Genomic DNA, 27890 nt, shown 5'->3' with positions numbered 1-27890 from the left:
TTTTTTTTAGTATTTTCAAATCATTTCAAATTTTTTTTGTCCCTCTCAATCAGTTATCCACATTTTAGGACACCTTGTATATTTCCATTTCCATTTCATATTTTTTCCTAATAAACACATTTTTCTCGAGAAACGAGATTCGTTTGATTGGCGTTTGCTCAGTAATGAACGCGATTCGCGTGTGATTTTTTAAACGTGCATGAGACACATGTCAGAAAAACGGTTAGAAAAGGAACAGTTGACAAGATATAGATGGCAGCCAAGTCTACTGACGAATTAGCATAGACCAGACAGGCGCCTATTTCCTATGTGTTTTGGCTATTCGATAGACATTCTCTCGTGTTCTACGTGCTATACGAAAGTTAACACGCGTTTCTTTCGTAATTTGGCCTAGAGAAATATTTCTAAATGACAGAATCGTAATTAATGTTTATTTAGCTCGTAAATTTAAGAATTTTTACAAGAAAATTGAAAAAGACACATTGCATAACTGATTGATTTGAAATTTAAGGACAGAGAATAGATAGATAGATAGATACCAAATATAAAATTTTAACTTAATTATTCAAGATATCAATTATTTATCTTATAATAATGAGACATCATAGATTCTTACATAAACAATCAAAATATATAATGGCGAACTAATATCACAATAATTTATCAATTTATAAAGTTTTTCAAATGATTAATTAATTTTTAAAAAATAATGATTGGAAATTATAGTACTTTACTTTTAATAAATGAAATTTGTGCCATTTGTTCGAAAAATTTGATATTAGTTGGAAAAATAATAATTAGTAAGCAACTTTGAAAATGGAAATGACATTTTTTTCGTAATTTTTTTTTTTACTTAACTTGAGTTTTGTTTAATTATATGAAAAATTTAATCATAAGAAAAATTAATGGAATAGAAAACAAAATTGAATCTCGATTCATCGTAGATGATTTTTTTTTATCATTTATGTACTTGGTTATAATATGTAATAATATATATTGTTAATAATAATTGGTTATATTTATTATTACAATAATATGATTTGTAATTAATACTTAATATTAATAATTTAAATATAAAATATTCAAAATATTAAATATTCATACTTAATATTAATAATTATATTAATTATATTAATTATATTAATACTTAATATTAATACTATTTAATATTTATAATTTTTTTTAAATATTTTATTATAATTTGTTAATTATATAATTATAATATTCTATAATTAATGTATCGTATCTTTTATCTTATATTGCACAGTGGACAAAATTTTCCGAGTATATTTGTATATTTTTCGTACATATTTCCATTTTTTATGTATAAATAATATGCTTTTGTATATTTTTGCATATTTTTTTTGTGCTTAAATGATATATATTTTTTGCATATGTATCGCAAATAAATATTCGTTCTAATGATAATATATAATATAAGCATTATATAGATAAAAATAATTCTAGACGCAATTTTAGTCGGGAAAATAGATTATAGATTCTAGTTAGAATCATAATTAAATTGCGGATATGCAAATTAAGATGTTTATGAATATAATTACAGAAATAGAATTGAGATAAAAATCTGCTCCATCCTTGAAACATCATAATGTGTATATTTTGCATTGGATATTTTATATTTTTTGCATTTTTTTAATTATTAGACTCTGATGATTGAAAAAAATTGAACTGCATACTGGCAATGATTATATCATCAAAAAAAAATTATATATAATTCAATATAAAAAAGAATATAATTTCATGAAAAAAGAAAGACAAAAAATTCTTTTTTGTATTTTATGATATATTATATTTACAAATAATAATAATAATAATCTGTTATTACTCTAAAAAAAAAATATAGAAATATCATTCGATATTATTATAACCTGTTAAATTTTTATATTCCAATCATAATTTCAATAAATAAACTGAAATTAAGAGAAATATGGCTTCTGAATGACATAACCTCAATTAATATTCTATTTGAAAATTGCACTGGAGAGTATTCTTTTACATATTATATTGAGAGTTATTCTAACTTTAGGTATTCATTTGTAAAAAATATAAAAAAATATAAAAATATAAAAAAAATATCTAAAAAAATTGCTCTAAGAAATTATTCTTTGCTAATAAATATTAAACATTGAAAGTGATAATTATTTTTTACATAATTATTTAATCAATATAGTGTTCAATAAAAAAATAATTTTTAAAGCGCTCAAAAATTTTACTTAAAAGTTAGTAGTTTAATTCTTTTAACATTCAAAATCACATTAAAAATCGAAAGAAATTTTTTATAGTGAATATTAATTTTTGATAATATAATAATCTATATAATAAATATAAATATTTAAATATAAATATAAATATAAAACTATAAAAAATGAAAAAATTCTATATAATATAAAATAACGAAAAATACAAAAAAATAGTTGTGTATTATATATATTATTAATGATAATGCTTATATTGAATAAGCAATAAGCAAAATTAGATATGTCGAAAACTCTTCTTCATCTTTCATATTTTTTAAAAAAAATTTATGATGCATCCGTATGCGTCAGCCGCTACAGAATAGAAAATTTTCATAATATATATATTAACGTTATACACTACATCTTAAATAAGAGATCTTATTTTTGAAAAATATACCACAGATATCACGAAAAATATTTTAAAAAAATTAATCGCGATTAATATACGTATATATCATACGATTACGTTTGCATAGTTGCAAATTTATATTGCGTTATATATAAAGGAAAATCTTTAGGAAAAAATTTATGTTGTCAGAGATTGTGATGAAACGAAGAAAACATTACTAGATAGAAAAGAGAACCATGTATCCGACTTTATCACAATTTTCCATTATATTCTTTTGTGCAAGACCATAAATACGTCTAAAGTACATTCTTCGAAGAATTTTCTTTGTCGCAAATACTTCCGGAAAGTGGATGGTGGAATAATAAATATTGTAAAAAAGATCTTTACTGCATGATGATATTTTTACGGCTAAATAAACATTTCATTCGACTTTGAATCTTTTTAAAAGTATTAAATAAATGGAAGTAAAAAATATTAGCAAATATTATCGAACCGAATCGACTGATAATCTTTGTTAAATTAAATGATAGTTTGTTAATGATAAAATGTTCGCTAACAATGCAAATATTTGCGATATTACAAATGTTTGATATGTGAAAAGCAAGTAAAGTTAATTTTTTATAATAAATAAATTGCTAAATAAATTACGAACTATTTATTTTTTTTCATCATAATAGATATATTTATTTTTAATAGAAATAAATATAATATTTCATTTTTAAAAATGTGAACTCCTTACATTATATATATATAAAATAAAAATATAATATTATAAATATATATATATAAATAATAATAAAAAATAATATTATTTAATTTTATTAAATATAAGATTCAATATATTTTTATATTCAATATATTTCAATGAGAATTATATTTTTTATTCAAAAAAATTATAAAAAAACCATATTTTATTATATTAATTTTAATCAATTTTTCAAAATAAAAATAAATTTTGACAGAAGATATTAAATAATTATCTACAAATAAATTCAATATTTTTCAGAATTTTTTCTGTATTCAATAAAAATTAATATTGAATATATTTTAAATAAAAACTATTGAAAATAATAATTGAAATATTTTATTTAAATAACCTTAAATAACCTAGTATTTGTAAATTTATTTTATTTATACAAACAAATATATTAGAAATATTTATTTTAAGTATACAAATTAAAATAATTAATTGAAATAATAATCCTTAATTGTTACCTTAAAGATATATCAAAAATAATTATTTCAAATAATGTTTCATGCTTCTAAATTTACATTTCAAGGATTATTTTAAATAATATTTTTATATAAGTAAAATGTATATAAAAAAAATATACAATTTAATTAATCTCATAATCTTCGTTTGTTTATTATATTAATGTTAACATTTATATTTCGATTTCTTATCTTTAAATGCATGCATTTCAAATAAAAAGTTAGTTGAATAATGCTCAATTTACAGAAATGATTTCTGAAAATAGTTAATCTACTGTTGTTCAATCCACTGTTCACTTCAATTGCTTACTCTACAATACAGAATATAATTATGAAAATTAAACATATTCACAACCACCTGTTAAGGAATGCAATTCATGATACATGATATTTTATGATTATGAGAATAATATTGAAATATTTCATTACATTATAATGCAAGAAATATTTCAAATAACAACTTCAAATTGTTATTAAAAAATAATAATTAAAATATATTTCATATAAAAATTCGTACAAATTAAATAAATATTTGAATTAATACAGAAATAAATAATTATTTCAAATTGATTAATATCAATAATATCAAAACAATAGTTTAAGAAGTATAACCTATAAATATTTTTATTTGAATATTTTTATTTCTTATTTGAAATACTATTTTATCCAGCATTTTGATTAAAATTCTAGAAAGAATTTATGATTACATACGTATGAATAATTTTCGGTTAGCCATGATTAAATCGCTTTTCATTCTCATAATATTTACCTTCACCTCGAAATTTATTCGCGCATGATTGCATCCGGCTTGCTAATTGGCGGGCAAAAGTAGAAATCAACCGACTTCGTTTCAAATGACCCGATTAACGGTGGGAACAGGGTTACGTCACTTTACCATTTGAGAAATTGCCGAACGTCTCGTCCACGTGTCTCTCGACATTTACGAGAACGTAAATGCACTATTCATTACTCCGATGACGTTTACATTTTTACAGATACAGACAAACTGTGCTTTAAATTTTGAGTTAAAGTTTTATTCTTGCGAATAATTCTATCTTGATTCTATTTTAATTCCGACTTTTGTAGAATTGAGAGAAACAAAAATATATTTGATGTAAATGAATAGAAATAAATATTTTATTCGAATGATGTAAAGTTTATAACATCATTAGTTTATATGACATCATTGTATGAATACTATAAAATTATAGAATATAGAATTTCTATTTAATAGAGTATTCGTTTGAGTAATACAGAATGTTGCAGAGGCATATATATATATTGTAGTATATATACTATAATATAATATATTACAGAATTATAGAAAAAAAAAAAAAAAAAAAAAAATTAGAAAAAAAAATTTTGAAAAAAATTTTTATTTTTTTTTTTTTGAAAAAACAAAATGGTTGGGGGGGATATATAAATTGTTTTATATAAACTATAAAAAAATAAATTAAAAAATAAAAAAAAAAAAAAAAAAAAAAAATTAGAAACAAAAATTTTGATAAAATATTTTAATTCTATTTTAATTTTGATTTTTATGAAAAATTGAGGAAAATAGATTTTTGATAAAGCAAGTAATATTTTTATTTTTTCAAATAAATATTATAAAGGCGATTTATATGATGCTAAATGATTTTATTATAAATGAAAAAATAAATCGAAAATATAAAATAAAATTTTTTTATTAAAAGTTTCATATTTGAAAAAGTTTCATATTTACAAAATTTTCAAGCTAAAACTGGCTATTTTCCGATTAGATACGAATTAATTATCTGTTAGATGGTTATTTTATAAATATTTTACTTTACAATTATAAAATAAAATTTCATAATTGAAATTTTTATTTTTGAGAAAATTGACATGAATATATATATATAATCAAATCTATATATAATTTTCGAATTCATTTTTTTCGAAAATTTAATTTTTAAATGAAAAAATTTATTTTATATTTTTTATTTATTTTTACATGTAAAATAATCAGCTATCGCTAATTCATTCGTATCTAATCAGAAAGATAGCTAATTTTAGCTTTATACTTGAAAATTTGTCTATATATTTTCTATATATAAATATAGAAAAATATAGTTTTAAATAATAATAGATATTTATTAAATAAATGTACAATTTTTAACTTTACCATTATATAATATATTGAAGTCATACTGTATATATAGTAAAATAGAAAATATTAATTAATTTTTAATATTATTGCGATTAAATGTAAAATAAATATTTAATTTATATTAAATCTACTTATAAATAGTATTTTTTCATAATTTAAATATTAAATCTAGAATTTTCAAATAGTATTTGATCGTAAAGATATTTGGATTTTTTAGTATATTTATTTTATTTTATTTCAAATATTTTTTTTATATTATAAAATATTTACATATTATTCAAAATATAAATTTTTTCTTGGTGAACACTTGCATGTTTTTTGAATCGATTTTCAAATAATATATATTTTTATCTCTATATTGTTGTGTTTCTTTAGAATTAGAATTATCTCGATATTTTCAACATTCTTAAATATTTTTTATTCAAATTTTAACCACGCATTTTATTTAAATAAAATAATTTTATTTCTAAATGAAAAAAGTTCATATTTTAGAGTAGAGGTATTCCATAAATTCATTTTTTGTTTCATTAAATATGTATTTGCTTTCAATTTTAAAAAATAACATTTGAAATAAGAAATAAAAATATTTCCATAAATCTACATATTTCCTTAACTTTAAATATTATAATAGATAGATTATTGTTTTACAATAATTTGTTTTTATATTAATTAAATAATATATCAAATAAACTTTTTTGAAATAATTACTTGATTTTATTAATGTTTATTATTTATAATTCAATTATTTTCCAATGTAAAGATAAAATAATTAATAAAATAAAAAATTAAATAATTGAAATAAATATTTTTTTATATATTTTATATATATATATATTTACAACATAATATTTCAAATTTATTTTTTAAGATAAAATAATTAATAAAATAAAAAATTAAATAATTGAAATAAATATTTTTTTACATATGTATATATTTACAACATAATATTTCAAATTTATTTTTTTATTAAATTTTGTTCATTAATTGAATTATTATTAATAATTATATTATTATTATTAATTAATAATTTAATATATTACATTCTAAATAAATATCTTCTATCGATTAAATTATACTTTTGATAAGTATTTTTTATTAATTTATTCATTATTATAAATTTTTTAATATTTATTATATAAATTTTTAAATATTATTTTAACGAAATTATTTCGATTTAGAGAATTATTTTTTATCTATAAAATTATATATAGAGTAAAATATCTTATACATAGAATTATCTTATCTATATAATATATATTATCTATATAATTATTTATATAGAAGCTAATTTATATAATAAGAGATTATTTTGTATATGTAAAAATATTCTAGTATAGTACTGAAAAATATAAAATAAAATATTATCATTTAAATTCTTAATTTTAAAAAATCGAAATTGAAATATATACAAACTGTGTATAATCAAATTCAAAATTAATAAATAGTAAAAATAAATTATATTAAATCATAATTCATATATTCAATTAACTATTAATTAATAAATTGTTCATTAGAAATAGTTCTATGAAATATAGAAAGCATAAAATAATTTTTCAAAAATAATGATTTTTTTAGATATTTGCCGTAGAATAAAAAACTTGAACTCTTCCGCTTATTTAATAATATATTATCTCTTGCATAGACACTATCATAAAAATATTTCCATAATCATTTCCACTATCAAATACACATATATATTTACTACTTTAATTTTCGTTTTTTCTGTAAATCCAAAATATCTATATATCCATATACAATTTAAGATTAACGTCGACATTATTCATACTATACCATATAATATTTGAAATCAAAAAAATATATCGTTCACTACACAAAATATTTTGCACTTTATCAAATATTCGGCATACTCTAATAAAAACAAGAGTATTTCTTCTTTCTGAAATTGGTTACATATTAGATGTTTTATGAATTTGTCATATAAACAATTTAGATGTAATTGTTGAAACGATAGATTATCAGAAAACAGATCCATTCACAACATATAACTCTTTTAATTTTAATGGTAAATAATAATAATTTAATCACTTTTTATAAGATTCGTATAATAGTTTATAAATCTATTTAATATTATTTTTTATTATAATATTTTTATTATAATATATTTTTTATTCCATTTATAAAACTATAAAATTTTAAAAAAAAAGTCTATAACCTAACATTATTAGTTATAAATTACTATCAAAAGCCAGAGGGCTCTGATCTCGATTAAGCCTTAAGGTGTGAATACATTGGACAGTAAAGCATCAAAAGTTGCTCTTGAAAGTATTTTGCGCAAATAGAAACTACATTGAAAATGATTGTCGAAGACTACTTTTTAATGTAATTTTATAGTTTTATATCTATATATCTGGAAAAAAATAATCTTGAAAGTAATTTCAACAATTCGTGAGATATATTTTATTTCAAATCTATATTTTTAATAAAACCTAGAATTGTTTTTATTATTGTTCATTCAAATCATCTTATCAATCTTAAAAATTTATTCTTTTATTATTATTTTATTTAATATAAAATTATAAAATATTGGAAAAAAATTTATAATTTTATGATATATCACTTATCAATTTTTAAACAAAATACTTTCTATTATCTTATTCTTTTTTCTAAAATTAAATTTAATTTACAAATTAACCCGATTATTCTAATTAATATAAAATTATAAAATTATAGAAGAGAATTCTATAATCTAATAACATGTTATTTTTCAATTCATTAATATTATTATAATATTATATTTATAGAAGAGACGTTACTAATTATTAATGCATTGCCAATTCATTAATATTACTAGTTAATAAATTACTACGCAAGAGTGCTCTGGTTGCAATTCTTGAACAAAGCTTGTATTAAAACAAAGACTATATCATTCTCTTTCTCTTAAATCGTACAAAAGTCTCGTTTAATTATTATATACGCAGTATTTAACAATCTTTCGGATTAGTACAAAAACAAAATCATAATTTTTATATCCGATTCTTCTCTATATTCGAACAAGAGAATCCTAAAATCTATCTTTCTACTTTTATCAGCCTACTCTCTTTCGAAACATAACCTCAATCAGTAGTGTATATATTTATAGAGTCAGCCTGTGTTTACTTTAACACTCACCTTGTAGAAGTAGAAAGAGTCGATCTTCGCGTTCGCATCTAGCAGCGTGTCGTTGATATTCGGATAATCCGTAAAATTCCAAATTGATCCCTCTTTCTGGAACGTGTGATTATCATCGGTCCTATTCACGATTTCTTCCACGAACATTTCGTCCTTTGTTCGTCTTCACCGCGGTTATTTCGCGATTTTCAAGTTTTTTACTCGGTGATTTGGCCATAAAAAATTCATGGCTTCTCACGAATTTTAACTAAGCATCCGACGACTTCATTTCGTTTCACCTTGTCTGGCACAAGAACGATTTGATTCACCTCGGATCGATTTCACTGGATTTGCGATTACTGCCGAGAGTCGTGATCCTCGAACATTCTTCCGGACACTGTTTTCGACGACTCTGCACGAAGAAAGGTTTTTTTTAGGGGATTCGAAGGATAGAGGTGGGGGATTTGTACGGTTTATGGAGTGAAGTGACATTGAAACGCGGCTGTTTACTCGGTACTTCATCTTTTTGAATCATAATTGAGATATTTTGACTAATTCAGATGAAAGAATTGTTTAATTGTTAGTATATCAAAGTGAGATAATCAATATTCTTTATCATTTTCTTTTTTTCATTTTCATTGTTTTGTTTGTTTGTTTATATTATATATAAAGTGTTAAAATACTCCTAGGATTTATATATATTATCCAAAACAAACAAGAAAATTGATATATAAAAATTTTTACTTATTTATTAGACAATTGTTTAAGCAATTTAAGTTTGCTTTAGAATAAATGAAGAAATAGAATTGTGAAAGAATGAGATGATTTGATTATTCAAAGATAAAACTGTTTCATTTTATTTTTATCTCATCTAATGCAAATTTAAATTATATTTTAAGAAATAAATTTCAATTAATATTTTTATATATTAACTTTTGTATTTTTTTTGATTTCTAAAATCTATTTTTCAAAGATATTCTATGAATATGTTAATAGTCTATAATAAATATATCACATAATATATAACATATACAATACATATATATATTTTTTTTATTTATATTATATATATGCATTACATTTATTTATAAATTTATAAATGTTTCTATAAAATATAAATAAAATGTTTTTGTTAAATCAAATGAATTACATTCAAAATTGTCAAAACTAACTAATAATAAAACTTTGTTCCAGCATAATGAAATCTGAAATGAAACAAAACAATTGATCCTTTTATACTTTTAAGCTTGATTCAGCTTGATTACAATTAAATCATGTAAATATCGCTTACACAATAATCCAATAAGTACTCCTAGAAAATCAAATCAAAGTAAAATAAACTGACAGTGGAATCGATTTACTAATAATCAAGATCATAGCATTTCAATCATTATTTGAAAATTGAGAAAAATATAGATGACGAGCATTAAATTCATCCAAAATTCATTATATGAATTGAATTGATTGAATTATATGATTTCAATCACAAAGGTATGACCAAATTTAAAATTTATAGTTATTTCAAAAAAACAAAATTATGAATCTAAATAAAAAAAAAACTTAAGAAATAATAAAGTCATTTCCATTATTATTCCTCGAACAAACGAATCAATATTTTCACAATATTTTTATATCAATATTTAATTATATCTGAATTATTGAGTGTGAATGCTTTAGTCATTGTAACATAAAGTAAATAATGAATCAAGAACATTAATATTATCGAAAATTTCCATTTGATATTCCCTTAATTGATATCGTATTTCCTCTCGAAACGAAGATGAGGCCAGCAGGACGATTGAATCGTTCCTATACGAGATACAGCGTATATCACTGTGGGACGACAGCTGTAAATCAAGGGCCTTTCAACGTGACCGGTTGAAAAATCCGATTCTTAAAAATCGGTGCATCAGGAGAACCTGTTCTGGGAAGAAGCGAGCCGTCTTCCTGTTACGTGGGAGCATTTCGTTATGCTGGTTATGTCGAGTGACCTCTAAGTGAGATTCGAGAAGCGGGAAATGGAAGGAAACGGATCGCGCGTGATAATACTGTGATAGTAATAGAGAATGTTTTAAGAGATCAATAGAAAAAATCCGGACGATCATGTTCCATTTGATCTTTGGAAAGAAGATCTGTGTTTGGAAGTACTTTTATTTCGAAATTTGTACGAGATTATCTATGAAAGAATTAGGTTTTATGAATGAGGATTATGGAATAGAAAGATATGTTTGATATTATGAAAAGAAGAATTATTATTATTATTATTATTTTTTGAGGAGCAAAAAATGAAAAATGAATATAGGTTATATTATATGTATAAAGTGTTGAAATTAAAGATATTGTAAAGTATAGAGAGGTTATATAGAAAGATTATATATATAAAATTGTAGAGTGAAAATAGGTTAATTAATAGGTTATATTGCATAAAATATCGAGATTATATAGAATTTTGAATATAGAGAGATTGCGTATATATAGAGTTGTATAATGGAAATAGATTAATTAAAATAATAAGCTTGTAGAAAGAAAATGATGTGCATTAGTTTAATTTTTTTTTTTTTTTTTTTGAGAAATATATTTTGAAATGAGAAATTAATTGAAACAGCTTAGAAATTTAAGCTAAATTCAATCTAATTTAATTTTTATTTAATCTAAATTTAATTTTATTTAACTTTTAACTTTTATTATTTAACTTTTATTTAACACTTAATTAAAATATAATCTAAAACTTAATTTTGAATTTAGTTTAAATCTGATCTTCTATTTAATAAATTTTAAATAAAAAGCGAATTAAAGGAAAAGAATATTACATTTTTATTTATTTACATAAAAATTAAGCTATAATTTCTTAAGCTGACTAGAGTGAAGTCTTATTTTAATGAGAGAATAAAGACTTTAGAACAAATTTGTGAAATTATAAAATTAAGAAAAGTTATTTCATAAATCTTATTATTTCATCATCTTGTTTTGAAATAAAATTCTTAAAAAAAAATTTATAATAATATTATAAAAATGAAAATATTTTAGTCAATTATATTTTCGGTAAATAAAAAATTTTGAATTTTAAAACGTCATATCTCTTAAAAAAAACATCACAAAAAATATATTTGTTATAAATAATAATATGAAAATAAAATTGAGAAAAATGATTTTATGAAATTTGTTATAACTTTTTTAAAAATGTTTGAAAATCCAAAATATAGATGTGTGTAAAAATATATAATCTTAAATATAATTTAGTATATATTTAATTTTATGTTTGAATAATCATTTTTTAGTTGTTTATAGAACGATCTTTATTTTATTACATACTTTTCTATTATAAAAACAATGACAAAACTTTTTTCGTTAAGTTTTTTCTTTAAATAAATTTCAAACTTAATATTTTTTTTTTCACGAGTGGAAATTTAATTATCATACTTCAAGCTATTTTCCACTGTAATTTTGTTTATAATTTGAATCTAATCATTTAATTAAATTGCATTGTTTATGAACTATTGTCTTCCACAATTGTAATATCTATCTTATGAATATCTTATTAATATGAAAAACCAAATCAAGATTTGTGCAACTAATAATATGGTAAAATTTTAGACTTTTTAAATTTTTGAATTAGTCTAAATTTCGATTTTTCAAAATTTCAATCATTTTTTCAATAAAAATCTCATAATCGATATATCTTCGTTCAATTAAAGAAAAATTATTACAAAATCAAAAAAAAATAAATAAATAAAATCATATGATTATTGACATGTCATTGATATCATTATTAATAAATAATATGTAAAAAAAATAAATCAAGATTTTATATATCAAGTTATTAGAAATTTCATTTATCAATCTTTTACATTATTTGATTAGATTTTCGATTTTGAATAGTAAGAAAATAAATAAAAATTATATGATTCGAGATTATTGAAATTAAATTTTATGGTTAATAAATTGTCACATCAAGGAAAAAAAATTAAGATTGTTGAAAAAAGCTTATTAAAAATTTCATTTTTCATTTATTCTTTTGTTTTTTCATTTCATTTCAACTTACTGTTTCTTCGAAAATTTTAACAATAAATAAAATAAAAACTATATGATTTACGATTATTGATATTAATTTTTTATCAAGAAAAAAAGATGAAGATTCTGCTGAATTTGTAAAAAATTCCATTATTCCTTTCATTTTTTTATTTTTAATTCACTTCCTTGAATTTTAACAATGAAACTCAAACCATACAATAAACTAAAATTGCACATAATTATTAATATTAATTTTTTATTTAGGAAAAAAAATCTGAAAATTTTAATAAATCTTTAAAAAATTTTATTCATTTTTTTCTTCATCGTTTGAATTGATTGTTTGAACTTCAATGACAAAGAGAAAATAAAATTGATATTAAAGCCAGTAAAAATGCAAGTTAAATATAAAATTTTTTTGTTTCTTAATTTAATTTTAATTTCTTTTTTTAATCTATTCAGAATTTCATAATCTATTCAGAACATAACAAATGACAATATATACTTCATTTTTTCTTAAATGCACAATCATATTCAATTCAATAATTATCAATTTTATAATTAAATTTTTTTATTTTGTAACAGTATGATAAAGTGGAATATTTAATCAATCTGGTTAAAAATAGAAATAATAAAGCCACTTTATATAATGAAAATATTTTTGTAAAATTTTTATTTTTTAAATAGCAATATTTTATTTATAATATAAAAGTTCATGTTATGAATTTAAGTTAAAGAGTTTGTTTTCTAAACACAAATATACCGACAAATGGTAATATAGAGCCATCCAAATTTAACATATCTCATATTTCATTTTTTTTATTTAAATATAAAAATCAACTTTACAAAATTAATCAATACAATAATAGAATATCATTCAAATAATTTTTTTTACGAATTTATCTTGTTTATTGAATTTTTTTTGCATAATCGTTTTATCCATCAATTTCACAAGAAACAGAACAAAATAACCAAGATCATTTCAAATTCAATTTCATTAAATTTTTTTTTTTTGAAAAGTAAATTTTATGTCAATAATCCAAAAATAAATAAAATTCATGAATCAAAATATTGTACTGTTACATAAAAATTTATTAGAAAATTAGATAAAATGAATAAAATTTATAAAAATAAATTTATAAAAATTGATATGATTATTTGAATAAAATTATATTCTATAATTAATTTTATAAAATAATCTTTATATTAAAATAAAAAACTTGAAATATTTCCAATATTTTATATTTTAATTTAATTTCAATTTAAAAATCAACATGGATCTTTATAGACATACATAAATTTTTTTACATAAATATTTTTTCATAAAATATTTAATATTAATATTTTCATAAAATATATATATATTTATATAATATATAAAATTTTTAGAATTAAAAAACTCGGTCGATAAAGTAATCTGATTGGTATTTTTTTTTTTTAATAAATACATTTCTCTCTTTCGAATCACATTCTAATTGCTTTCTTCTCTTTGATACAATCGAATAAGAAAAGAAAAAAAAAATCACATTCGATAAATGCACAGTGTCACACTTGCAAGCAACGACAATGTGTTGGTAATTCATTCCGCAACAAGTTACGTTCTTTTACTTTTGTGCTTGTCAACCGATGTCTTTCGCGAAAGAAACATTCTCAGTGTGTTACATGTTCTCGCGAGATGAAATTTATTCGAAATACACGATTGTCTTTCAACAAGATCGAAAAATACGAAAGTTCCACGAAGAAATATCGATTCGACACCGTTATTTTTCTTTTTTTTTTTTAATTTGCAATCGTGGAATATTTCAATCAGGAAGTAAAAAATTCCTGATTTCATGTATATAAATGAATGTCATCTATTTGTAAAGTTATTTGAATTTTTTTTTTGATTTCTGATATCTTAAAAAAGCGAAAATAAAAATTCTAATTATTACAATGAAACTTCTATTAATCTTTTCATTTCTGATCAAAATTTTCAAATTTCCAAAAATTCTAAAGAAAATTGATTAGCAATTCAATGAAAACAGATTTTGATCTCTGTTAATGTGACAAAATATATTTGTTATAATAAGAAATGGAACAAGGGTGGTAAATTTCAATTTATATCGGAATAAGAAAAAAAAGAAACAAGGAAAACAGCAAAATGTTACGATTGCTCTTTTCACCTTTAATGAGAATCCTTGGGCTGGTTTTTTTAAGTTCGATGCATTTTTGATTATCCTTTTGATTACGCTTTTTTTTTTCGCGGACTGCCGTTTCGTCAAAAATATAAAAAATCGCAAGAAACGATTCCTTGTCGAGACGGAAATAATAATGGACGGAGTATGGACAAAGAGTTGGGAAAATGCTATGTAAAGAAAGTTGGAAATGGGGTAAGAACAAATAAGAACACACTTGCTTGTACGACGCGCCGAACGCGACTGAGCCGGCGAACAAATCCACGATGACTATACTTACATTTTCGTAGACGATGCTATACGCGTGTAGGAGTTTGCAAGCTGCGTACGCATGCGCGATAAAGATCCTGTCGGAATAAACTACCCGGTTACTATCGCGATAATCTCGAATAATGTTTTAAAATTTTTATTTAAATAATATAAAAAAAAATATTTGAAAAAAGAAATGTTTAGCGTATGAATTGATGAAAAATAGTTTTTAGAATTGATATGCACTCGTTTGCAATAGTAATATAAAAGAAAAAATATTAGAAAAGTTAACACGTGGATCAGTTTTCACTTAATATTCTTATGCATTTTGCAATGATGCGGTATTAAATCAATAATAATTGTTTATAATAAAAAATTTGTGAGATTTTGTAACCATTTTATTGAAAATAATTTTTTTTAGAACATTTTTTAACGTTTTTATGATAATATATAATTTATGACAATATTATGTAGTATAATATGGCAAAAAGAAGTTTTTCTATCTTCTATTTTTAATTCTTAATAAGAGATGGTAAAACAAGAATAAGTTTATATGTAAAATGTTACTAGAGAAAATAAAAATATAAGATGTTTTATCTTTTTTTCTCTTTTTTTGATTTGAAAACTATCTAATTATAAATAAAATGGTTAAATAAATAATTTTAAAATTAGAAATTTTATTTTATATTTTACAGAATTTTACTTGTAAATGTAATGTCAAATATTACAAATTCGAGAAGAAATACAATAATTCAAATTTTTATTAATATTTTAAAACTACAAAATTTATTTATTTATTTTTTTTATTCTTTAAAAATCACAAAATAAATTAAAATATCAAATTAATTAATATTTTTAATATCATTTCTAGACTAAATTAGAATATTTCATTAAATATGCATATATTAAAATTTTTTGTTACAGTGAAAGTAAAAATCACTAACAAAAATTATAACTTAATAACAATTGATTAATTGATAACGATTAATGATCAAGTACACGTGAATTTTAAAAACATTTTTTTACAATAATTTTATATTGAATAACAAAAGTCACTTCAGTCAAAGAATAGAATCAAAGAGAAAAAAATTAATTTAAAAATATAAAAAATTAAAGAAAATGAAAATTATAAATCAATGCAAATCATTAGAAAATTATTAATTATATTTTTTGAAAATCTCATTTATCTTCGTATCTCCTCTAAATCGTCGAATGAAATTTCGAAAATCTCATTTATCTTCGTATCTCCTCTAAATCGTCGAATGAAATTTCGAAAATTTAAAAAAGTTGAATGAAATTGTTTTCCAAACATAATTTATTAATTGTTAGCAATTTTAGAGAGAATACAATTTTATTCTACCCTTCATTCGTTGAATACACTCAAAGTTCATGTATAATCATTATTTGTCCACTTTTGTCTCTTTCCAATATGAATTGTACAAATATGTACATTGAACATAATTAATGATACATAACATTACTCACATATTCACGTATCATCAACAATGCAAAATATTTCACACCTTAGACGTAACAATCATCTTTTGCTCAATAATACCTGACATTGGCAGCATTAGAGAATTCTCGAATGCCTTTACTCCCACCTTATGTACATCCATTTGTCAAGATTATCGACTGCTTTCCCGTTACACTTCTGCATCGAATTTCTCTATACTTATGCTACAGTTACATGGGAATTTGAACAGATAGCAAGAGGAAATGGAACGTGGGTGAGAAAAATGGATTATACGGTGATAGATCTGTATACTCGAGAAGATAATTCTATTTGTTGAAATAAGTAAAAAGTTTATATAAACTATTTTATATACATTATTTTATATATATTATTTTTTTAGAATAATTACTATTTTTTTCTTACATATTAAGTTTCTCAAGAATTATTTCATACAGTGTTAATATAAAATATTATATAGAATAATCATAAAGTAAAGGATAGAGACTACAGATCAAAAAGAAGTATTTCATGAATGTAAAATAATAATTAGCATTGGAAATAAAATTTATGATTTTTCATTTTTTTTTTTTAAATATTTAATACTAATATATGTTGAAATATTATAAAATAATGTCAAGTTGTGTTAGCAGTTATGTTAAAAAATAATACAAATACAAATAGATTTAATAAAAAAAAGAAAGAATAAATATTCATAATTTATTATTTTCTGAGGCAATTACAAAAAGTGTATTTTTCTTTTAACATATATATATATATATATATATATCATACTGAATCATAAATTATATCTTTATCATTAATTCATAATTAAAGAAAATTTTATAAAAATATTAATTATGATTTTTGATTATTAAGTTATAAACAATTGATGTTATACGTATAATTATTTCTAAGACAAGCATTTTTCAAAATATTTGTCACTTAAATAATAATATCGTTTTAAAATTGCAAAGAATCATTTATTATTATAAATTTTTATCAAATCATGAAATATTGAAAAATTGAATAAATAATATGCAACATTGAAAATATTATATATTAAAAAATCATAAACAAATTCTTTTTACTAATTAAATAATTAATCATACACAGTAAAAGTCAAAGTGATATTAATATAGAAATCCATATTCTAATCTAACATTAAAGAATTAATATCCAGTACAGTAAAATAGTACTATGTCACGTTATTGTCTGATTTTCTTATTCTATGCCTAATGCAAACTTCAATTGTTTACAGCTAGAGTGTAAATGTTCATCCAAATGCATGGAATATAGAATGATAATATATAGATAAAAGATACAAAATGTAGACAGAAATTTGTTTGGTCATTGGAAGATCCTAAAAATATTTTTTTCATTGTATATAGATTGCATAATGTATATTCTTTGTATTTTTTTTTTTTTTTTGAAGAGAAGAATATTCGTACAAAGATATTGCATATTTTGTGCTTATAGCATATTTGTATTACAAAATTGAATTCTTTGTTATCGACAAGTATTCATAAATATCAATAGTACATTATTGTTGAAATATATTTTTTTAAATTTGAAATTTAAAATATAATATAGATATATTTTAAAAAATTGTATATAAAATTGTAAACATATATTCTACATTATTTGTATATATATATATTTCATGTATATATGATGTATATATTTTTACAAATATAAATGGTAATTTCTTAAATATTTGACGAGTATGAATATCTGCATTCTATTTATAACTTAATAAACAAATCTTAACAGACATTTTCAGTATACTCACTTTTATATCTGTTTTGATTTTTAGAATCATCTAAGATATCATCTAAAGATATTTCACGAACATATTAATATTTAATGAATGTATTATGAAAATCTTATATTTATTTTATATATATATATATATATAAAATATGTATATATTTTATTTTATATAATATGTACGTATTAATACAATATTTAATATAATAATTATATAATTTTTAATTTGATTTAATTTATAATTTAATTAATAATTGTATATTATATTAATATTTTTTTTTATTATGCTTTTATAAATATGTGCATATATTATATATATATATAAAACAAACAATGAATTTTATTTAAGATTTTTATTTAAAATGTTATACAATATAAATATTAATAATTAATAATAATATAATATATGATGCGAAAATTATAATTTATTTAATTATTACTATTTAATATGATTCATATATATATATACGTACGTATTCAAAAATATTATTCGAATATTATCAAATATATTTTGTATTCTTTCTTACAAGTCAAATAATAGATTACTTTCATTGAATACACTATATATTTTAAAAATCTTATTATATTTTTATATTATTATATTTTATATTATTATAAATCTTAAAATAAAAATTTAATGGAATAAAAAATAATTGATAGATGGCTCATCATCTTATGCATAAATATACGAAAATAACCGTACAATAGCATCTATTAATAAAAGAACATTCAATTTTATCAATTTCAATAAAATTTATATTAAAAATAATTAAAAAAAGAAATAATTTTAACAATATTTTTTTATTAACTAAAGTTAGGATTGAATATACAATTTTCATTTTTTTACTTGTTTAAAATGTGTAATAGTCAAATATCTATCGATAATTTTTTTTGAATTAATTATCTCAATTAATTATCATATAAATTCCATTTTTAATATTAAATTCCAAAATATGCATTGTATATATTCCATTCATATTCATCCCATTACATTTTTTATATTCTTTACTTTTTCCAATATATAGATTCTGAATTATCGTTATCTATTTAATTATTCTATATATACATATATGTATGTATACAAAGCTGTGAATAGAAAACGAGAAATAATTATCTGCTCGATGTAATTATAGCAATGAATGATAATTAATCGAACATCGAACGACAATCTCATTAATTAGTATGCTTTAGACATACTTATTGGCCCTCATTTTACCGTAAAAAGTAAAATACGATGATTGTCATTCGAATTTCGTAACACACGTATCCCTATATGCGCATTGTTGCTGCTTATCGATATAGGCGGAAGTACATTCGCCCATATTTTCAGTATGCACCGATGGTAAAACAGTTAGTCATCGGGTGCTCATCGCGAAACTATCGAAATTCGAAGCACGTCGCGTATGCAACATATTCGTAGGGGACAAAGCAACAAAAGATCTTTTATCAACATCGTTCCATTCGTCAAGAAATATTTTTCATTAACTTCATTGATACATCATTGTGTTAGAAATTCAATACGCTTTGTTTTTTTTTATCGACCGATTCTATGTGTAACAATTCTTTTTAGAAGAGAAAATTTTTTTCTTTTTCTCTTTTCATGAATTTTTTTATTTTTTATGAATTCTTTAAAAACGTTATTAACAAAAAAAAAAGCAGAAAATTTTTACACTGTATTGCTCTCGACAAGTGTTGAATAGTAAAACGTGGAGATAAAATTTCCTATTGACACAAATTGAAATCGTTTGTCCCATTGTCAGGTAATTTGCTCGTTTTGTGCCTCTTGCTACGCCCGGAAATAGACCGCATCACCTCATTACTCGCATTTCAAATAATTCGCACTATCAGAGATTGTACATTTGTATTCTTTTTCGCAGTGATAAGCAACTATTATGATATGTATACGATTTTCCAATATTTCTTGATCCAAAAATTCTTTCTGTTATTTGCATATGCTTTGGCTGTTACTATTTCAAAAATACATGATCTGGTTTATTTTTTAGTTTTTTTCTAACTTTCCAAGAAAGCGTATATTTTTCCAATTGTTGAGAATATTATCAATTATTTATCAAAATAATGTTAAAAAATCAACAAGTTACAACTTGATTAGATTATAAATTGTTATTCTATATTACAATCATACTTCAAATAAAATTACATAATTATACGATAATTGATAATTTTTTAAAATGAAATTTTTAAAAATGATATTAAAAATTATTTTTTATTTCTTTGCAAATAAACTTAAATCATTTTGAAAAAATAATACGATAAAATATTCTAAATAAAAATATCATTAAAATATGTAAATATGTTTCACATTGATTACCATTTTTGAAAAAATAAAATTATCAAAGATATGTATATAATAAAAAAATTAAAAGAACGTAATATTACTTTTAAAATTAATAAACAACATTAAATATTTATAATTCGATTTATAATATTGTTCACATTAAAAAAGCTTCCTGCTCATCACTTTTAAAGATTTCACTTTGACTTCTGGAAACAATTGATTTCCTTCTTCATCCACCATATCTACGTAATCTTTCTCAATCAAAGTTTCGAATCCACATCGTGCGGCTAGTTTCTGAGAGATCGGTGAGGTGAACGCTGTGGATGTTACTGAAATGTTGTATTCACGGCCAATATCCACTCTGTACAGAAATTTATTAAAATTTGCATAAAGGGAATTAAATATTCTATATTAAGATGGAATGAAATATAGAAAAAAATTCTTTCTATATCTTTATTTCTATATTACACATGATTATAACTGATGATTAGTAACAATTGTGATGAATAATTTAAAAGACGGAAAAATGAATTGAAAAAAAAAAAGATAAAATTTTTCCATTCATTTTGAAATAAAACAAGGAAAATTTTCAAGTATAATTATATTTTTTATTAGATACGAGTAAACTATCGATAAACGATTCTGCACGTGATTTCTATATAAATAGGTGAAAATAATATCAAAAAATATAGAATAAATTTTATCATTTGTTTCTAACAAAATTGAAATTAAACATGTACAGTCAAGGAATCGTGTAATGGGCTAGTTTTTCAAATTTAATTTTTTCAAAAACTAATTTTTTAAATAAAAGAAATTTATCATTGGATATTTACTTCTTGATAGGCATCCGAAAAAGTATAAAATATAGTGAGATAAATCAAATTATACAAACTTACCAATCTATATATAACGGAGTCACATATATTCTATAATTGGCTGAACTCGTCACTTATATACTGCCATTAATAGCATATATCAGTGTGTGTTACATTTAGGTAAATAGTTTATCGTTAACAAATAGCACAATACTTATTACTAATTCATATTCTATCGGAAAATAATCAATATTAGTTGTACTGGAAAATTTTTCAAACTCGTTTTATTCGAAAAGCGTCGAACAAAAAAAATATTATTTTTTTATTTTCAATTTTTTTTTCTCTACGATTCTTTATTTTTCTATATTTCATGTAATAAACTTTTATTTTATTCCATCATTTTTTAATATTTATAGCAAATAAAAATGATTATTTTCATTAATTTTATCATTTTTTTTTTTCAGTAAATTAAATTTGGTTAAAATAAAATATGTATGTATGTACAAGTAATTTTGAATTAGAAGAAATTTGAATTATTTAAATTTGGTATGCAGAAACAGTGTATAGAGATAAATGTTTTAGGAGCAGAAGGTAAGTGCTTTGAGAATTGTTGGCACAGTTCCATTCCCTAGAAATTAGTGTGTACAATTCTGCACAAAATGCAACAGTTGAGCATTATTATAGATTGAAGAAAAATAAATCAATCTTCAATAAAGCAACAATAAATTTACAAAATGTGTGAAAATTAAAGATAAAATTTTCCTATTCCATCTTAAATGTAAATATTATCTATCCAAGCTGTGAAGACAAATGGAAACTTTGAACGAAAAACAATATCGAAAAGAGCATAGAAAGACATATTAATGATTGAACTTTTGTACCTGGCATTGAGAAGATGACCGCCTAGAGCGGCTCCTCTGTAGGATGGATTCACCGAAAGGCCAAAGGCGGTCATATATTTATCCACCCCATATTTCTCAAACACATTTGCCTTTTTGCTCAACTCGACAATAGCTTTGACTACTTTCTGCCCATTTTCCGACTGGAAAACAAATGTCAAAACCGTTTCTCGCAATTTTATTCTCTTTTCTTAAGTCTAAAAATCGGATAAAACTTACTTTAATCGCGTTATAATCGAATTCCTCCCCCTTGAAACTCAATCCAAGCATGTTGCATCCCGCGATTATAGGTTTACCGCCATTCACATTTTCCGTGAACGCAACCACTGATAAACCTTGTTTCAAAAATTTATTCCAAAAATTTTTAAAAGTTTCCACGTATTCAGGATCGTTTATTCCATCTGAAAGTAGCATGCTTTTTAAATGTTTGCAGTTTTTTCTTTTTATTTGCATTTTTCCCCTTTCTAATATTATTTGTTTACATGAAAAAATATTACGTTTTATGATATGATTTTCACAATGTGAAAAGATTAGCGTTATCCGATAATTAATTGTAAACAAAAATCGACGATAATTCAAAACAGTTGAGGAAACAAGCAATTGAAACGAAAGAGGAAAAATAAAGTGAGCATAAAGCATCAGAGAAAAAAGATTTTATGATATATATGGCGTTAATTCATATGTTTTATAATTATAAATTATTTTTTATATATATATTTTAATATTTTAAAAGAGAAATTGAGATTTTAAAATAGAGTAATGAAAATTTTGAACGAAATGTTATGAAAAGAAAAGAAAATTTTTTAAAAAAGTTTCTAACTTTAATAAAAAAAAAGAAAAATTTATATTTAAAGAAAATTTTAATAAAGTAATGGAAAGGAGACAAAATTTAAAGAAATTTAATATCAATTGGATGTTTCGACTTTTTTTTAAAATATCTTCTTCTACTAGAACAAAAAAATAACTAATGATCATAAATGAAATTTTTTTTATAAAATCTTTGTTCAAAATTCTCATCATTTCATTTTATGGTTTCAATATCATTTAAAAGATTCTTTTCACCATTTTGTAAATGATTTCATAAAACATTATTATATATATCTCTTTAATTTATCAATTATTTATTTCAATTATTTTGAGTTTCACGAGAAATTTCGTATTATTGTTTTTTTAAAAACATACAAAAGATATTTTTCAAGAAATGTGGGCATACATAAAGATATTACCATAAACGAATGATTTATCATAAGCTTATAAAATTTAATCTGTTTATAGATAACTACATTCCGACCTGATTGTATAGCATTATATAGTATTGCTAGAAATAAAAGAATTATTTTTCTATGAACAGAATAGTATGAGCTATTTTATTTTTGAAAGCGTTACATTGTAAATAATTATTTTATGAAAAATAAAATCAAACGAAATATATTTTTATAAAATTAAATAAATAATATTAAAATTATAAATTTTTTTTTCATCACATCCAAAAATGTGACAATCATAGTTGCGTTTCTATTGTTTTAAATAAATTTCAATAAAAATTCTTATGGAATTAAATAATCAAAATAATCAAATAAAAATATTAAAATTATAATTCTCTTCACTCTTTTTCTTATTACATCACATAGAAATAACAATATCATGTAAGAACATAGTCGTAATCTATTCTTAATGTCTTATCATGTTACCATGTAATTTTTTTGTTCCAGAATTATGCTTCAATTAAAAATATACGAGAAAAAAAGAAGAACGACTTACTCAAAGAATTAGATATAGGCTCGTCCGCGATGAAATATTTACACATATGATCAATTACATCCTCGTATCTGTCTTCTGGTATTTGTTGAATAGAGAATTTTATCGGAGCACCTGTGTCTTTCTTTTTAGTTTCGATAATTTTCCACACTTTCGGTGGACCAGCTGGTTTTAAGGGAAAAATAATTTCCTCTTCTTTTTTGCTCATTATTATTTTATTTATCAGAACTGATATGAACGGATGATGCGTGAACAAAATTTCGAGAAAAATGAACCGATTGTGCGGTGGAAATTAACGAGTTAATAAGTATTAAATGTCACTCGTCACAGTTACTGCTACTTTGTTGAAGACTTATAGCCGAATGACATGAATTGTATAACCGCGGTAGTTTTGAGTTATCATACACGCTGATTATATATAGTTTTATAACTGTTATGAGCTCTATATAATTTCATTTTTCTTATGATAAGTATTATTAGAATAGATAACTAACTTTACCTGATATTTATTGCAATAATATTTATTATTAATAATATTTATTGTGGAATAAATAAATTTGAAATATGCATTATTTACATTAATTAAAATGCAATTGTTTTCATGAATTATTGATATTAATGCATATTTAAAACGTAAAAAATAAAATGATTAAGCGGAAAGAAAAAATGCGCGTGGATAAAGAAAACAAAATTATATATTTTGATATTTTTATTATTAATAATTCGTTAGTTTTCGTTTCATAAAATACAAGTTTTTGTTTGAAGAAGAAATGATTCTTATCATAGTTGTTTGTCACGATGCATTTATTGTCTATATTTTATGAATTATATCAAATTACTAGAGTTAAAATAAAATTTAATAAAAAAAAATAATATCCAATTTTAAAAATCATAATCTTTTGGATACTTTTTTTGTTTATCAATAAGTTTTTGCTTTAGCATATTTTTTAATAATAATTTTTTTAATAATTTAATAATTTTTCTTTATTTTGAAATATTTGTATCACATACTCTAATTTTAGAGTAATTAAAAGATTATTATTAAAAAATTGTTTCTATAAAAAATTCTTTCATTGCTTCATGTCAATTATTTACACATAAATCTTAAATAAACATGTTTACAATATTTATTTCTCTACAAACTCTGTATTAAAATCATAATCATCAGATGTTGAGATGTTGAATTCTTCGAGTTGGCCCGCCAACTTGATAGCTGCTTTTTCTATAAAATTCAAACAATAAAGCAAAATATATATTTAAGAAATATGTTTTTTTTTTTAAAAAAAAAAAAAAATGTTCTTACCTCTTCTAGCTTGTTCTTTCTTTTCTTTTTTAAATCGCAATTTATTCATTTTATTTAATTTCTGATTACCTTCAATTTCAAAAAGTGGATCTGTTTTCTTTTTTCTTGTTTCATCCATTTTCTTTTTTGATTTTTCCATTTGTTTTTTCTGTTTATTCTGAATTTTAATTTGCTATAAAAATTATTATTACGATATAATTATCTTAATAAGAATTATGTATATATGTATATATTTTATATATAAATATGTGTAAGTTAACTTACTGCTTGCTTTTGCAATTCAACCTCCATAGCAGATAGAACTGGTCCAGAACTTTCAATTAATAATGAATCAATAGTCTGTTTTTTTGAAGATTCTTCTTCGAAATTATCAAGCATCATTTTTTCTTCTGCAGCAAAACTTTCAATATCGAATTCTTTACTGATTTGGCTAACTATTTCTGCGGATACGTGACAATCCGGTTGTTCTGGAGGAACAGTATAATATCTAAGAAAATAATACAAGTTTATTATATTTGATAATCTATAAAATATAATGTTTTATAAATACCTAATTTTTCCAGAATTCCAATCTTCCAAAATACTGCGAGCTGCTGCTATTGTATCAGGTATTCCACCTTTTCTGAATTTTCCCATTCTGGTAGCTTTTAAAGCAAAAAATTCATCAGGTGTTGAATATTCTGTTATATTATACATTTCCATTATTTGTGGTTTAGAAACTCTTTTCAAAATAGCAGTTGCAGGTGTGTATGGATCTTTTAGGGATTGAATTTTTACTGCATTTTTTAAAGCTACTGAAGATTCATCTGAATTATCTCCAGGATTAGCAAAAACTATACCTGGAGAATCTAATAATTTTATTTTAGAGTCTAATTGCACTGCTTGCATAGCTTTTGTTACTCCTTAAAATAAAAAAATTAAAAATTATAAGAAAAATATAAATATACATCATAAAATGAAAAAAATCTTATAATCTTATAATCTAAATACCTGGAGTACTTCCCACATTACATGCTCTACTACGTTTTAAAGAATTAATAACACTTGATTTGCCAACATTTGGAAGTCCAACAACTCCAACTCTAATGCTAGTTTTAACATTTCCAACATTTCTACAATAATTTGCAAGCAATGACAACAATAATTCAGCACCAAAACAAGTTCCACTTTGTATCATCTTTTCAGTTTTTTTCCCTAATTTTCTTCTACCCAATCTTTTAGCTTGGTCTTGAGTAGAAGCTTTAAATGCTACAGCTGGTAAACTACTACGTAAGTATCTTAACCATTGATCTAAATTTTCTCTGGGTACTAAATCTGCTTTATTTAAAACTATTACCAATCTTTTATTTTCTTTTGCAGATTGTACAGCTTCTTCAACCTATAAGTTATTTTTATTTAAGATATCTTATATTTGTAATATATTTATCTAATATTTATAATATATTTAATATACCTGTTTACATCTAGTTCCTAAAGGATCTCTAGCATCAACAACTTCAAGAATAACATCAGCTGCATCTAAAACTTTTTTGAATTCTTTGTAATAAGCTTTTAATGAATTTTCCTCTTTAGTTAAAGCATCTTTTATTTTTTCATGTGGAGTATCTATTTCCATCTCTTGATGTTGCTGTTGTTTATTCTCTGCAGCTGAAACTAATCCTTGCAAACCTGTTTTAGCAAGTTCTTCTTGTTTTTTTTGACGTGCAGCTTCACGTTGCTTTTGTTTCTCTTCTTCGTGTTGTTTTCTCATAGCTTCTACTTCTTTAAGAATATCTTTTTTAAAAGGACATTGATTTGGAACTTCAATTATTTTTGGTTTGTCTATAAAACAACAAAAAATCATTAATATCTATAACTATAATAATTCAAATATACAGTTATAATATTTACTTTTAGGATGTTTCTTTGCTTCTTTTCTTAACTTCCTATTGTGTTCTCGAACTTTTTTCTCAATTTTATATCTTTTTCGAGCTGGCATTCGTTTGCTCGGTTTCTCTATAATAAATGACATATAAATAACAAATAAAACAAATATATATATAATATAATAAATAATATAATAATATAATAATATAATATAATATAATATAATATAATATAATAAATATAA

At 21.7% G+C, this 27890-nt stretch overlaps 3 protein-coding genes and 1 long non-coding RNA gene across 5 annotated transcripts in view; 1 reads left to right on the top strand and 3 right to left on the bottom strand.

The window, feature by feature from the left end:
• LOC102676181 (cardioacceleratory peptide receptor) overlaps positions 1-15509 on the bottom strand; it is an 88647-nt gene extending 73138 nt beyond the window's left edge. Inside the window, exons 1-2 of one of the 2 annotated variants that reach the window (XM_031510123.1) lie at positions 15226-15509; positions 9077-9467 (exon numbers count right to left, since the gene is read on the bottom strand). The gene's annotated coding sequence lies outside the window, so the exon portion shown is untranslated. The remainder of the gene's footprint in view (positions 1-9076; positions 9468-15225) is intronic. The other variant, XM_031510122.1, reaches the window with a different exon arrangement.
• Positions 10484-11334, top strand: LOC116185540. Its single transcript, XR_004150384.1, has 2 exons — positions 10484-10546; positions 10836-11334. It is a non-coding gene; the product is annotated as an uncharacterized LOC116185540 (long non-coding RNA).
• Positions 15510-21029: 5520 nt separating the features above from the next.
• On the bottom strand, positions 21030-24883 carry LOC102675905. Its single transcript, XM_006615001.2, has 4 exons — positions 24481-24883; positions 22939-23120; positions 22702-22862; positions 21030-21366 (listed from the first exon to the last, which is right to left on the bottom strand). Exons 1-4 carry the CDS (start codon positions 24683-24685, stop codon positions 21165-21167), a joined length of 750 nt encoding a protein of 249 aa, XP_006615064.1. The 5' UTR covers positions 24686-24883; the 3' UTR covers positions 21030-21164.
• A 643-nt stretch (positions 24884-25526) lies between these two features.
• The window catches only part of LOC102675767 (guanine nucleotide-binding protein-like 3 homolog), a 2940-nt gene continuing 576 nt past the window's right edge, over positions 25527-27890 (bottom strand). Inside the window, exons 2-8 of the mRNA XM_006615000.2 lie at positions 27671-27775; positions 27234-27601; positions 26771-27158; positions 26331-26682; positions 26045-26267; positions 25781-25952; positions 25527-25699 (exon numbers count right to left, since the gene is read on the bottom strand). Coding sequence (XP_006615063.1) covers positions 25605-25699; positions 25781-25952; positions 26045-26267; positions 26331-26682; positions 26771-27158; positions 27234-27601; positions 27671-27775 — 1703 coding nt within the window. The 3' untranslated portion in view covers positions 25527-25604. The remainder of the gene's footprint in view (positions 25700-25780; positions 25953-26044; positions 26268-26330; positions 26683-26770; positions 27159-27233; positions 27602-27670; positions 27776-27890) is intronic.

This window comes from Apis dorsata, unplaced genomic scaffold (genome assembly GCF_000469605.1).
Source record: "Apis dorsata unplaced genomic scaffold, Apis dorsata 1.3 scaffold_207, whole genome shotgun sequence".
Taxonomy (NCBI): Eukaryota; Metazoa; Arthropoda; class Insecta; order Hymenoptera; family Apidae; genus Apis; species Apis dorsata.
This window is presented reverse-complemented; position numbering and strand designations above follow the sequence as displayed.